The sequence below is a fragment of the Ruditapes philippinarum genome, unplaced genomic scaffold (genome assembly GCF_026571515.1).
Source record: "Ruditapes philippinarum isolate M1 unplaced genomic scaffold, ASM2657151v2 ctg328_1_1_1_1, whole genome shotgun sequence".
In the NCBI taxonomy this organism is placed as follows: domain Eukaryota; kingdom Metazoa; phylum Mollusca; class Bivalvia; order Venerida; family Veneridae; genus Ruditapes; species Ruditapes philippinarum.
In genome coordinates this window covers 127,614-142,500 of record NW_026857729.1, presented here as the reverse complement: position 1 = coordinate 142,500, position 14,887 = coordinate 127,614, and the positions used below count along the sequence as shown (strand labels likewise).

At 35.9% G+C, this 14,887-nt stretch overlaps 1 protein-coding gene across 1 annotated transcript in view; it reads left to right on the top strand.

Annotated features, from left to right (window-relative positions):
- LOC132750734 (uncharacterized) overlaps window positions 1-10,487 on the top strand; it is a 21,752-nt gene extending 11,265 nt beyond the window's left edge. The window contains exons 3-6 of the mRNA XM_060740769.1: window positions 955-1,086; window positions 2,404-2,526; window positions 3,332-3,482; window positions 4,321-10,487. Of these exons, the coding sequence (XP_060596752.1) occupies window positions 955-1,086; window positions 2,404-2,526; window positions 3,332-3,482; window positions 4,321-10,282 (6,368 nt within the window). The 3' untranslated portion in view covers window positions 10,283-10,487. The remainder of the gene's footprint in view (window positions 1-954; window positions 1,087-2,403; window positions 2,527-3,331; window positions 3,483-4,320) is intronic.
- Window positions 10,488-14,887: the final 4,400 nt, after the last annotated feature.

Here is a 14,887-nt window from a genome sequence, read left to right as displayed (position 1 = left end):
ATAAAAATAAAAAAATAATAAAAAATAAAGAAGAAAAAAACATGTAAACAAACATTCACTCATATAATATTATCAAATCAAAGAACTCTATTTTCCATTATTAATTGCCAATATGATTAATGGTACGCTGCGGTAGTAAAACACTAAATTGCACGTTTGTGGGGTGTTCAACCTGTTATAATGGCGAAATACTGTCTATAAACAATAATATAAATAAAAAAATATTCTTAATGTCAACAATATTGTCAATAAGATTGTTGTGATTTGTACAACACAACAAACTACAAGGTTTAGGTGATTGGCAGATTTTTGATTTATCATTTACAATAATCTTTGTTTAGTTTTTGTTGTGTTTGTTTTTTGTTGCTGTTTATTTTTTTATATTATTTTTCAAAGCATAAGAAGAATATGGATCGGCGAATAAAAAACATTAGAAGCGTACGCCTTAATGATTTCATTACACAATACGAGCACATTTTACATAAAGTAATAACAACATAGGTCTTAAACCCATGTGTAAAAGCAATAAAAATCGTCATTTTATATTTTTATTTACTTATATGAGTCCCATTCATTTATATAGGTTTATTTTAGTCCCATTAGTGTATAAAGTTTACAATGCACTTGTGTTTGTATAAATGCAGTTGTTGTTTTTCTTTTCGAATCATTTACTTCAGACAGTGTTATTGCACGTGGCGGCCTTAAAATCGCCCACTGTGTTACAATATTCTTTGATTTCATTCCTTTCATGCATCGGGTGTCGTATATTTTTTTCTTAACTGTATTAATATGTATTTCCATTAGAGGATAATATTTATCTGCTAAGTGTGAACTTATTCGGTGGCTTTTTTTCTGATCAAACGTTAAAACTGGCGTGTACGAGTATTTAACGCGATTATAGACTAAACAAAACCGCATTATTGTGTACATAATAAATTATAACTTTCTTTTTCATTTTAGAAATGCCGGTGAAAGTAGAGCTGCTTGCATTCGAGAAAGGATTTTTCGAATTTCGACTTTGTAATGCAGACATTTACAACATCACACAAGAATGCCTGGATGAAAATATACTTCCAATTAAAGAAGGTAACGTTTAAAATACATATGTTCAGAGACCTTAAAAAATGCGTGACCGAGATTTTGAGGTAATTTAAAAAAAATTAGGATGTTGTTTGGTTTTATCGACAATTTGATGTGATACCGGTATATGATATTCGCCAAGGAAAGATAACTCTCGCTTAATTAATCTTCTGCTAAACATGTGTTTTTTCTTCTTCTAAAATTGCATTTTATAAATAGAAAAATTGTCCGCTAACATTTGTGATAGTGATACAATCAGAACTGTTTCTTTGGATAGTTAATAATGTTAACTTCTGGAAGTTTCATTAATATATATTGAAATTTAAGTTTGTTAATTAAATATAATGCGATAATTATCTAGGAAAGGTAACTCTGAAAAAAAACTTTTCTTGGTTGTAACCTACTTTATATCAAGTCTCAACGGTGTCCCATAATCTCATTCCAACCGATTTGTTTAAAAAGTATTGACATCGACTGAATGAGAAATGAATATATAACATAGCAAAGGGCAGAACTGACCAGCCGAAGAAAAGGTTCTCTATGTAGGGGTTTATATACTTTATTTGAGGAAAATCCATTGTAAAAAAATGATGTTCCTATAAATAAATACCTGAAACGACATTTTCCTACTTCTGAATGTTTTCATAATTTATGGCATGCATTTTTTTACTTGTGTTTGTTAAAACTTTGAGTATCCTTTCTATAAAAACTCATTTTACAAATGAAGCAGACAGTAAAAAAAACGAGCTTCACAATGAACAATTTTATTAGTCTTAAATCGAGCGGTTAAACAAAATTATTATGCTATTTAAAATGATGCATTAATGTGTTGATATATTACTTTTTCAGTTTTGAATTTGTTTTTTATTTTTATAAATTATGTAATATCTAAAGCGAGCAAGTTTCTACGCAACTTTCAACGATGTGCAAATGTAACAAATAATTCTTATTTTGTTCAAGGGAATGGGAGTGGGGAAATAATCACTCCGGCAACATTTTAGAATTAAATTTGAATACGTAAAAGTACAGTTTTGGGATCCAATTTCGGGATTCTTTCACGTGAGCTCTCCAGCTAACATACGGAACATCGTTGATTCTACTCAGGTTCTTGTACGAAAGATCGCCTGAGGTTTTCCTACACCACTTAAGCTGGAAAGTCCCTATATGACCTCTTCTGTGTTGCTGCAATGTCAAATCTAACCAAAAAAGGGTTTACGTTCTTTTCTGAAAACCTTACATGTTTATACATTTGTAATCTGTTTCTACTACTTTCTATTGTTTTACCATCATGTTTAATTTACATATGGATATTTTATATTTAAGGTTACCTTGCTGGGACACCGTTACAGTTTTTCCCGAAAGGTGCCGGAGATTTCCGACTTACAGTGGCAGTACCGCCGAATCTCACATGTAACAGATGTGTTTTACAATGGAGATATCACACTGGTACGTTTAATTCAATATACGTTATCTTGTTATATGACATTTCATCATTAGAAATTTGAACTTGGTTGAACCCAGATTATGTTATATAATTTTTAAAGGCACATAATGCCTTAGACATGCTATCATTTTTATTTCTCAAAATCTTTATATTTTTGGTATCTTGTTACAATTTCAAAATGCCATATATTTGAACTAGCTTTGCTCCTCTTTGCTTTGTTGACAATTGTAGTGAATAAGTATTTTGTATATATGGAAGTCAAGACTACTTTGTTTATATTCTTAACGACACATTACTGCACTTTTAGCGCTACTTTTCTCGGCTGTTAAAAATCTAACATGCTCTAGATCTAACATTAAAACATTATTAAACACGTGATTGACATTTCTAAAAAATATTAATATTTTTTTTTCTGTCAGAGGCATAACGTGCCTTTACCACTGAATAACCATTTCGCTGTTCTGTTCATATAACCGATATACCCTCCTCATTTATGGTAATAAATAATTTCATCTGGGATATCTTGTTTCTTGTAAAGATTAAATGAGCCGCGTCACGACAAAACCAACATAGTGCGTTTGCGACCAGCATGGATCCGGACCAGCCTGCGCATCCGCGCAGTCTGATCAGGATCCATGCTGTTCGCTTACCAACTCTTTTACAAGTAGAGAAACTGATGGCGAACAGCATGGATCCTGATCAGACTGCGCGGATGCGCAGGCTGGTCTGGATCCTTGCTGGATGCAAATGCACTATGTTGGTTTTGTCGTGACACGGCTCAAATTATTATTGTAAATTATTTTTCAGCCAATAGTTGGGGTACAGATCCTATAACAAATGAACAAGGTATAGGATTAGGACCACAAGAAGAGTTCCGAAACTGTGCTGATATTCGTATAGGTGGTGAAATTCCTAAAAGTGTCCGAGACAATCCATTCTTTGCACCGCCCGATGCCAGGTATGAAATATTTCTAAATATTTTATCATTCCAGATGATTGTAATATATATAATAGATTAATGTTAAAGATAAAAACATTTTTTATTTCCATGGCCACTGCTGCTTCACGGTAACTCTTTAGGTCTTTTATTAGTCTCTCAATGCAGACTTTTATAATTTTTGAAAAGGATTGGAAGATCATTTCGCAAGTAAAATTGTTATCATTGGATAAACTGCAGCCTCCATTATCCTAAAATTCTGGAGAAAGAATGATCCCTCGAAAGCGTTAACACAACAAAATTACATGAACATTTCAGACTCGGTTTGATTTAGTCTGTTCATTAGGGATACATGTAATAAAAAGGTGCGTTTGAGCGACTCTTAAAAATGCTGAAATCTATGATCCCGAAGAACCAGAAAAATATAAGAACAATAAGTGAAGTACGGGGCAACATTTCATATCTTACATTTTTGTAGATACTGTAAACCTTATCTAAATCCAATAGAAATCAGAGTTTATCGGTTAAGTTTTATTTTTTCAAAGCCTAGTGGTTACAGCGTCAACCTGTAAATCCAGGGATCATTGGGTAAAGCCCTCCTCGGGAAATGATCATACTTCCCCAGAATGAGATGACACCTGTACTGAAGTATGAAGTCATTCGGTAGTTCATGTTTTGTTGATTCATATCCTCGTGAAATCATATGGAAATTTAATATTTCGGGTCATTTTTTGCCTGTAGTAAGTAATAAAGTACAGTATAAATATAATATTAATTCCACTCTCTACTCTCTACAAGACAACTTCATGTAGTTCTGTTATATCCTGTTTTGAAAGAAAAACTGTTTTATTTGTTTTAGGTCAGCTTCAGCGATTGACAAACCGACCGACCAACGTAAAAGGTTGTCATTGCAGAACAAACCGATTTCTGTAAAACCAGCGTCTGTGGACCATCTATCTTTGAGCGCAAGGATGCATCTTCATGGAGGCAATGATGGAGGAGGGTTAGCTGAATCAAATGTTGGAACTATGTCTTCAGGGGGGAGTCAGAGTGTTTCTGGCTGGGTCAAAGGTACAGCAAGTAAAACGAAGGAAAGCTCAAATAGAGTCCCTGACCTTACAAATGGTAGGAAGGCGGTAGACATAAATCAGATAACGACGGAAAAAAGAACGGAAAGAATAAATTTGATGCCAGTGGTGAATACAATGGGAAGTTTAGAAAGAAGTCAGAAAATAATACAAAACGATTTGGGTGCAAAGCAACAAAACGGTTTATTTTCTCTAGATAATATATTACACGATACATTTACGGGAAAACAAAACGCTAAGAAAGCTGCATCTAAAGGGAAAATAGAATTTATAGGAGTTCAGTCAAATACTGGGGACCAGAATACACGAGAAACTGGGCGTAAAGTTAGTACAATGACAGCCAGGGACGGGAATAGTGGTAGACAATTAATCCATGGCATTGCATTTAATGAACGTATGGATGGGCTCCTGAACTCTGGTAGTATGGACGGCAAAACATTAACCAATGTCGACAATAGAATTTTAACTGCAGGGATAGACGGACAGTTGACCTTGGACAAAGGTCAAGCTAGTACTGTTGATAATACACACGGACAGAGTCAATTGTTAAATGATGTCATGCACATAACTTCCAGTATTTTAGACTCAAACAGAGATGCTTCAATGAAAAACTCTTTAACCATGAGTGGCTCAACTGGTCAGCAAAAACTAGCAGACAGACGTATAATAGGCACTAACAATATATTTGATATGGCAACCGGAGCCGTTGGGCCTGCTCCAAAACCTGAAAAGAAGGCTAGTATAATAGTGCAGGGTGCGAGTATCGCTGAAAGTTCATCCCTAACAGAAACCGTACCAATGCAGGCAGCAACTAGATCTGGATTGTCGCTTTCAAGGGATAGGACAGCTAACCAAAATAACCAGAACAACATTGAAATCCCTTTTTCTGGCAGCGGTATGTTTCTTGATTTGACACAATCTGGTATAAAGACATCGAGCATTGATGCTCATTCAAATACACCTTCCCAGTCTATGGTTCAAGACGGACACACCGGAAATACACTAGCATCTTTGAATAACATAGTCACTGACATGGCAATAGATGGTTCCCACACAAACGTGTTAATAGACAAAGTAAATACAAATTCTAACTTAAGCCCCTTTGTCCATGATACTGTATCAGGAGAATTAAACCAAACGCCTATCGGGACTGCAGGTACAAACAAATTTGATATGAATTTGCAATCATTTGGTTCAAACGCAAATTTTGGTGGACAACAAATAGTAAACAGAGAAGCTTTTAATATTGGAGGAATGACAACACACACTGGGCAAAATATTGCTACAGGACATTCAAGTAGTACAGGCATAACAGATAGGCATGATGTTCAAAACGAAAACCCTTTAACTATTTCTGCTTTACAACCACAGGACGGTCGACAACGCATTTTTCTCCTCAGAGCCAGTAGACCACAGGGAGTTATATTATCTAGTTCTACTAAAGGATCCAATATGGATATGACTATTTCCGAAGGTATACAACCAGGTACAGGTATTGCCCGTAAAGCCGTTAAAGAAACAATGAATAAATTTTCCTCCGATAAATCGAACATGGCAACATCACCAAATAATAAACAAGTAGACAATTTAAGCATTGGAACAAGTCAACCATCCCCTGACATGCTAACTAATAGTTTAAACCCAGTTTTTCAATCGGATATCGTTGTTGATGGCAATGCATTTGCTTCAATGACGGCATCAGAAGTTATTGATCCTTTACGAACACAAACACAGCGGTCGGATGGTGGTATTGTCACTGAAAAGGATTTTCTACCAAAAGGACAAACAACTTTGATTGCAGAATCAAAGTCTCAATCGTCTCCTGGACAAGTAGCTGACGGAAGTCTTGGTAATGTAATTAATGATGTAGATGCATTTAGAAACGAATTGGTTAAGAGTTCCCTCCGACAAAGTGGTGCATTAATATCTGACATGCCTGTAGCAAAATCTTCATTAAACGCTAAGAAAGATGCTATTCCTAGTATTGCTAGTACAAAACAACACACAGAATCTAGTAACGTAGCTGGTACTAGCCTCCTTGCGTCAAATGAGGTTGGAGGGAAATCAGAATCAAATCTTGGCCAGACTGTAAGTGCTTTATTAAACGAAGCTGAAAAGATACTGAGCAGAACTACAGCAGATATCTCAAATGCACAAACGGCAACTGCCTCAAACTCAAAGAAAGATAAAGTTGTTAAACCAGAACCAGTTAAGGAAGTTAAGGCTGCAACCTTGGTCACTTCTCCAAAAGTATCTAAGTCTGCTCAAACTTCACACCATTCGAGTATTTCAGGACACTCTGGCAGTACAGTTGGAACTTTGGGTATATCGCCTGTATCAGAAGTAAATAAAATTACTCATGATAAAACAATCGTAAATGAACCTACTCCGTTGCAATTGTCATTAGAATATCTACTTGGAAATACCCATGGTGGAAATATAGATCGTTCAAATCAGATAGTAGATAGTTCTCATGGACATGGTGAACATATTGTTCATGTCGGAACTATGAACAGCGGTGCTTCTGCGGACAGACATTCGTTATCCTCAACCAGTGATAGTGCACATGTGTTAAATATGTCTCCAAGTATTCATGACTCCATATTGGGAGCAAACCCGTCAGTACATTCTGATACTGCTCATTTAAATGAAGTTGGCGTTCTTTCAAAAGGCACTCAAGTTTCACATAAGACATCTGAAGGAGCGAAAGATAGTTCACTAAATATTAATACAGGTCAAGAACAAAACAGTCAAGCAACCCACACAGGCGGACGTGGTGCAAACGTTGATATTAATCGGCATGCATCGCTTTTATCTAACTTGGATATCATTGGCCCTGATACAGGAATTGTATTTCCGACGGTAGGTGTTAATGATATATCAAATATTAAACAAAGTGCAGAAAAATCAACACATGGAAGTAACCAATTAGCACAGAAAGTAACTACAACGGGTTCTCATTCTGATATTGGCTTATTAGGTAGTGTAGATAACCCAAGTCAGAAAACAAGAACGATTTCTGGAAGAATTGACCAGAGTTTTGTTGACCAAAGTATAGGTATTATCGACAGTTCGGAAAGCGTTAGTAAAGGTAACACGAATCGACAATCTACAGGTGCAGATCAAGCTGGCGTGACAGCAAGTCATCAGCTGGACAGACATAATTCTGATATGCTTAGTGGGAAAAGTACTATCAATGAGGGCCGATTAGGCGGAAATATTATTGATTTCAGTTCGAATTCTAATACAAAAAGACAACCAGCAGCAAGTGTGAATACAATTGACAGCCGGGTAGCTGCTAATGCAAATGATTTAAATCGATTCACTGTCGGCCAGTCGGTAAGACAGGGCGACAATTTAATTTTAGATCGCAATATTGGAAGTGGAGCCGATAAACCATCAACGCATAGTTCCAGTCAACAACCCTTAACGGGAATTTCGACATTAGGGACAACTGGAAACGTACAACTTATAGACACAGTTACCGAAACGCATAATCGCGTTGTTAATGAATCGGTTTCTAGTCAGTCAGGAAGACGGCGGCTTGTTGGTGGTAACAATATAGTACCAAACGTTGTCCAAACTAGACCTGTATCTAATAGACCGACTCAAACACCAAAAGTAGACAGTGTAAGTATAGAACGTCAATTAAATTCTTTTAATCTTGAAACTATACCGGGAAGTTCTGTCTTCGGTGCAGGTGTGCAAATGGCTGGTGATGGAGGAATGACAGCTGGTTTTGGGCCGAGAGATTTAGATATTCATAGAGATATAGTGTTAGAAGACAGACGACTTATGTCCAGTTTTGACAGACAAGGAAGAGGAAACGGAGATATTTTAAGTGGCAGAAGAACACAGACATCTGACGGTAGTTTTCGATTGGCAACAGATCCAAGAACAGGTTTGGAAAGAAGAGTTCCTGTAGAAGAAAGAACACATGGCGGTCACATGGACAGTGCAATGGCAGGAAGCGTTGATAGATCACATACACCGGGAGATCATTCAAGTTCTGGTACTTCTAGTAACCCAGTATATTTTCTAGATATGACCGGAGGGTCTGCTACGGGTTCAGGGCTGATTGACAGTATGACAATTAATAAACTTCCGCCAATCGGTAGTAGAAGGAGTTTGTCTGACAGACGTTTAATTGAATCAAGAGATAATATAATAGATTCCACAAGACAGGGTAATGCTGACCTTGGAATAAGTTCATTTGATCAATTAGTCGAAAGTTCGACGTCTAATCTTGGAAGAAGAACAAATGGAAATCAAGGAGGAGCGACATTTGATATGAGAATGGAAGGCTCAAGATCCACAACAGATACAGGAAGTGGGTTAAGAGATGGGGGGATGAGGAGGCAAACAGAAGGAAGGAGAAGTGGATCATTTGATACGAGTTTTGAATCTGGATCTGTTCGAGGTCCAGGCGTTTTATTGGGAGACGGAACAAGGGAAGGGTCGAGAGGAAGAACAGAGTTTGTTCGAAGGGAGGGCTTACTTGATGCCAGCATTGCACGATCAGGATCTGCCAGGGGCACTGGTGAAAGAATTGGTCAGGCTAGAGATATTGGTAATGGAGGTATAGGATCTTCTAGAGAGGCTATCATAGGGTTTACAGATGGTGTTTCTAGAATGGAATCTAATATGCAAACTGATGGCAGTTTAGGAGGTGGATCAGCACGAACTGGAAGTCGATTTTCAGAAAGAGATGTAAGATTAGATTCTAGAAGACGTACCGAAGCAGAAAGAAGAGTGTCAGGCTTTGATGTCGGGATGAGGGGATCGGAAATGACATCTGGTACTAGTTCTGACTTTAGAGGGAACGGTTTTAGACTTGATTCTAGAGGACACACAGGCGGTGAAAGAAGGGGTGTGGACTTTGATGCTGGGTTAAGAGGATCTGGGGCAACACGTAGTGATTTTGCAGGATTCAGGGAGAGCACATCGAGACTTGATTCTAGAGGTCGGCCTCGAGGAGAACAAAGAGGTACAGACTTTGACGCCAGAATGAGTGGATCTGAATTAGCAAATGGAGGATTTAGGGAAGGAAGTTCAAGACGATTAGATTCTAGAAGGCGTATAGCGGGAGAACAACGAAGTGCAGAATTTGATGTTAGAATGGGTGGATCCGATTCTTCAAGTGTCGGTACAGGTCGGGGATTTCGAGATGGTACTTCAAGATTGAATTCTATACGAGGCACAGAAGGAGAAAGAAGAATTGCAGAATTTGATACAAGAATGGGTAGTTCGGGTGCATCAGGAATGGAAAGTTCAAGAACAGGCTCAAGAAGAGCTATCTCAGGAACAACCAGAGGTGAAAGAGGTAGCGATAGAAGACGAGATGGCGCTATGTTTTCGGCAAGAAGAGGCGAGGTAGATAGCCGTGGTACTGTAAGAAGTATGCCTGCCAGTTCATCTGTCGTACCATTTGGTGGACCAATATCTTCTGATGGCGCATTTGGCCCAATGATGTCTAGGGGAGGTTTTCCATCTGCAATGTCTTCATTTGGTGGACCATTTCCACCACATATGGGTCCTGGTCCAATGTTTGGTGGTCCAGGAATGCCATTTGATGGAGGTTTTTCAGCAATAGATCCGGCGTTTGGTCCTAGCCTAGGTGGCCCTGGCTTTTTACCAGGAATGGGATCTCCAATTATGGGACCCCCAAGTATGGGTCCAGGTATGGGCATGCCTCCGTTTTCACCTATGCCGTTTGGTCCAGGTCTGTTATAATCAACAATTGAAAAAAGTTTCATGGATTGACTTTATACGTGTTGCAAAATATGACAGTTTTGTTTAAAAATTTTGTTAAGTCCTGGCGTTAGTGCGCAGGTCACGTTTATTATAATTGTGATTACATTTGTGATGATTTTTATCCAAAATAAAACAACAAAAAGACAAATATTGCATAGGTGAAATATAATAATATAAAATCATACCCATACTTTTGCGCTTTATATCTCATGAGTTGTATTACGATTGACTTACAGTAAATATACGTCACATATTAACAAATCATTCGAGTAGAAGTACATTGTAGTAGGTGCATATATCACATTACATAGTCAAAAGTAGTATATATCATGATATAATCACAACAAGTTATTTAAAGTTGGTGTATTGTTGTAGATACACTTTAATGTTTCCATTCTTTGTTTAGCTTCTGTCAAGTAATTTCATTTAAGAACAAACAATTCTCAAATCATTCCAATACTCTGGAATGGATTCTCATAAAGCAGTATTTAAATGAAGAAATATTATTAATGAATGTTGTATCTAAGCAGTGAAAACTAATCTTAAATATATTACAATTGTTTTATCTCCGTGTGATGCGATTATTATTAAACATTATAAATGTCTTAATGTTTTAAGTGCATATACGACAGCTTATCGGTTCGTGGTATGTTATACTAATACCCATTCACCGCTTGATGAGGTTTTAACCATATTTCAGATAATAATAACCTTTTATGAAAAATATGTACGAAATAAATAAAAACAGCATTAAAACAACATGAAAAGAGCTTTAAATTTTTCTAAAAATACTCATACTATTAGGTAGCAATCACAATAACTTTGAGAAATCAATAAGCCTAAATGAAAATACCGCCAAAAATTTCATCAAATAATATAAAAAATGAAAACCTGTTCTTAAACACAATAGTTAAATATGTTACGGTTAAAATGTTCAGGATGTTTTATCGTTCATTAGCATGTTCGTTTCTTTTAGTTTTGTTTCTTTGATTGTTTGTCTGTCTTTACATTGATTTATACACTTTTTTGGTCATATAATGGCGGTCGGACCAACTAATAGGCTTTTGTTGATAACTTACCAGCGACTACTTATTTTCCATAAAGATAACAAAGTTTTTAAATGCACCGCCATTTTGCAAGAGACACGTGATGTGTCTGTCGTCAGTTTTGACACTCGTTAAAGTAACAAAGCTGCGAGGATATAGTGGTCCGGTATTTGACATAAAAATTGTTGAATTCTGTTTAAGCCGGTGCTAGGGGGCGTGGACGGTAGTTCGCACTTGACAGTACCGTCCATAAACAGGCTCAATCAAACCGAGCCTGCAACATTTCAAATTTTGACATGTTGGGCTTTCTTAAGGGATTCTTATTTTCTCTATTCTACTTTACCTATTATGACGGAGGTATTTTGAAAGCAAACAAATAATGAAATATAACATGATCATCTGTATGTCATATACAGCATAATATATCTATCAATAAATTGCCCAATGTCATTTAAACCTAGTCATTTAATTTCGGACTTATTTAGTACTGTATAACGCGAATTTCAAAAGAAGGTATTTATGCCGACAAGTTCTAATGCTAGTTGTATCATAGTTTCGGGACCTTTCAGTTAAAAATGTGTCAGAGTTAAATCGTATACATATACATACACAGTGCGTGAACTGCAGTGCAGGTATTAGTTACCCGCACTGCAGAGTGTGTCCAATTTGCTGGGGTTTACATACTGTGACGGCAGCGACAGAAATATAATATTTAGATGCTCTTTTATTGGTCATTTTTTCCGGGGTTTTATATTGTGACAACAGGGGACGTGTTTTTTATGTTTGACTATGATACAAAAGAGAAAGAACATCAAAACACTCGGCAATCTGATTAATACTCGTACAAATCAGATAGCTTCGTGTTTCTATGTTCTCTCTATGACTTAATTTGAGAGACGATTTATTCATTAAAAACCGTTATTCCATATGAATTTATAAGAAAGTCCAAACACTACCTACCATGTACAGCTGCTTTTTTGACAACTGAGCGAAATGAGATTTTAGCAATAAATCTACGTTTCATCAATGTATAAGCACTAACATTTGTGTTACATTGTTGTATGTATAATGTATGCAGCTCTTGTTCATTGCATAGTCCTAAAATAGTGAATGTATATACATAATATATTCAATTTTAAACAGAAATAATGACTTGAGTAACTTTATCGTTTTTATTTATTCAATTTACACACGAAAATATCATGAATATTTTAGTTGGGTCACATTTCCCAGCTATATACGATTTCCGTTAAAACTAAAATGTGAATTGGTGTCTGCCCACTCTGTGTTCGCCCATATATGATCTAAGGCAAATTTGCCAATGATCACGCTAAAGTCTGTATACCGCATATACGGTAATGGCTTAAAACCTCAATGAGATTCAACTGAGCATGGAAAAAAATTAGATAATTTCATTTTTTCGGACATTTTCTATTTGTGCTAAACTATAAAAATCATTCTAGCCATAACTGTCATGTCTTATAACGCATAGGTTTCGAGAAACCACAAGAAAGGTTTCAGCATAGTAGAAATAGAACAGTTCTTAACGTACATTGTAGTTTGATATAACAATACATTTACAAAATTTCAATTATTGCTTGTTTTACTGAAAATGTACCAAATTGTACCAAATCATTTGGCACTTCAAAATATGAAGAACTACTCTGTATGAGCTTTCTGCAACAGGTCGGATCCTTTTCTGCACCGGGGTGACACCATATGTACTCATGTACAAAAAGAATCTTTGACTTACAACGACAACGTTATATAATTTTACTCTCATGAGATAAAGTTTGATCTCGTATAAAATCGCACGTTTAATAGTTTAAATTTAATTGAATGATAAGACTATATTGCACTAAATGACCGACCTATTGGCCTTTCCATTGATAAACTCATGTCTATTTAAGTCTATATACAGCTCAGGATCAGAGTTAGCTTATGTAATAAAAATGGGGGATATAAAACACGCACAGAAATTAAGCGCGAGGTCGGATGAGGTACGGGTGGTGGACGGAAGAAATACATCCGGGACGGTCTCTTGTTTACGGGCTGCAGTATGGTTTGTTTCCCTTCTAACGCTAGTTGGGGCATTTGTTTTGTTGAACTATCTTCAATATGACCAGATATTGAAACTCCGGCAGAGGGTGGAATATTTAGAAAATAACATTTTCATGTTTGATGTAAGTTGAAATGTTTCATATTTTCATGTAATGTGCAATTAATGATTGATTTTCAGTATTTATAACCATATTTCTACTGCGATACTAACGCAGTAAAGCCTATTTTTGAACATTTTGACCTCATTTTGGTAATTTACATGGGTTGTTAGTGCTGTTTGTAATATGTAAACTGCTTCCTGTTGGTTACTTCATAATATTTTACTTACATTTAAAATTAAACATGAATCTGGAGGCAGGCTGCTTTAAAAAAAGATCTTCGGATAACTACGGTAACCACGATTCCACTTCGTGTGCATTTTCAGATTGAAATGTTTGTGTATTGCTACAACTGTAACACTATGACATTATGCATTTATAAATATTTGGTGCACATGTAATAAATTACCATGTAAATAGTGGGCGCACATGTTATAAATAACCATGTGAATGGTTGGTGCACATGTGATAAATAACCATGTAAATGGTTGGTGCACATGTAATAAATAATCATGTAAATGGCTGGGGCACATGTAATAAATAACCATGTAAATGGTTGGTGTACATGTAATAAATAACAATGTAAATGGTGGTGTACATGTAATAAATTACCATGTAAATGGTTGGTGCACGTGTAATAAATTACCATGTAAATGGTTGGTGTACATGTAATAAATTACCATGTAAATGGTTGGAGCAAATGTAATTAATAACCATGTAAATGGTTGGTGCACATGTAATAAATTACCATGTACATGGTAAGAGCACATGTCATAAATAACCATGTAAATGGTGGTGTACATGTAATAAATAACCCTGTAAATGGTTGGAGCACATGTAATAAATAACCATGAAAATGGTAGGAGCACATGTAATAAATAACCATGAAAATGGTTGGAGCACATGTAATAAATAACCATGTTAATGGTTGGTGTACATGTAATAAGTAACCATGTAAATTGTTGGTGTACATGTAATAAATAACCATGTAAATGGTTTGTGCACGTGTAATAAATTACCATGTAAATAGTGGTGTACATGTAATAAATTACCATGTAAATGGTTGGTGCACGTGTAATAAATTACCGTGTAAATGGTTGTCGTACATGTAATAAATAATCATGTAAATGGCTGGTGTATATGTAATAAATTACCATTTTAGTGGTTGTTGTACAGGTCAAAGCCAAAATAACTTAAGATTTTGACATAATTCTTCTTAATTAATCTGTATTATCAATTAACCACTTGACTCATATTATATTTGATGAATATTCTTCGGAATATATCGTTTCAATTGGCAAAGTGCGGAACAATTTTTTTTCTATATTTTAGGCAGTTGTTATTTTTTATCCTAAACATTTTTTGTTATTAGTTATTTG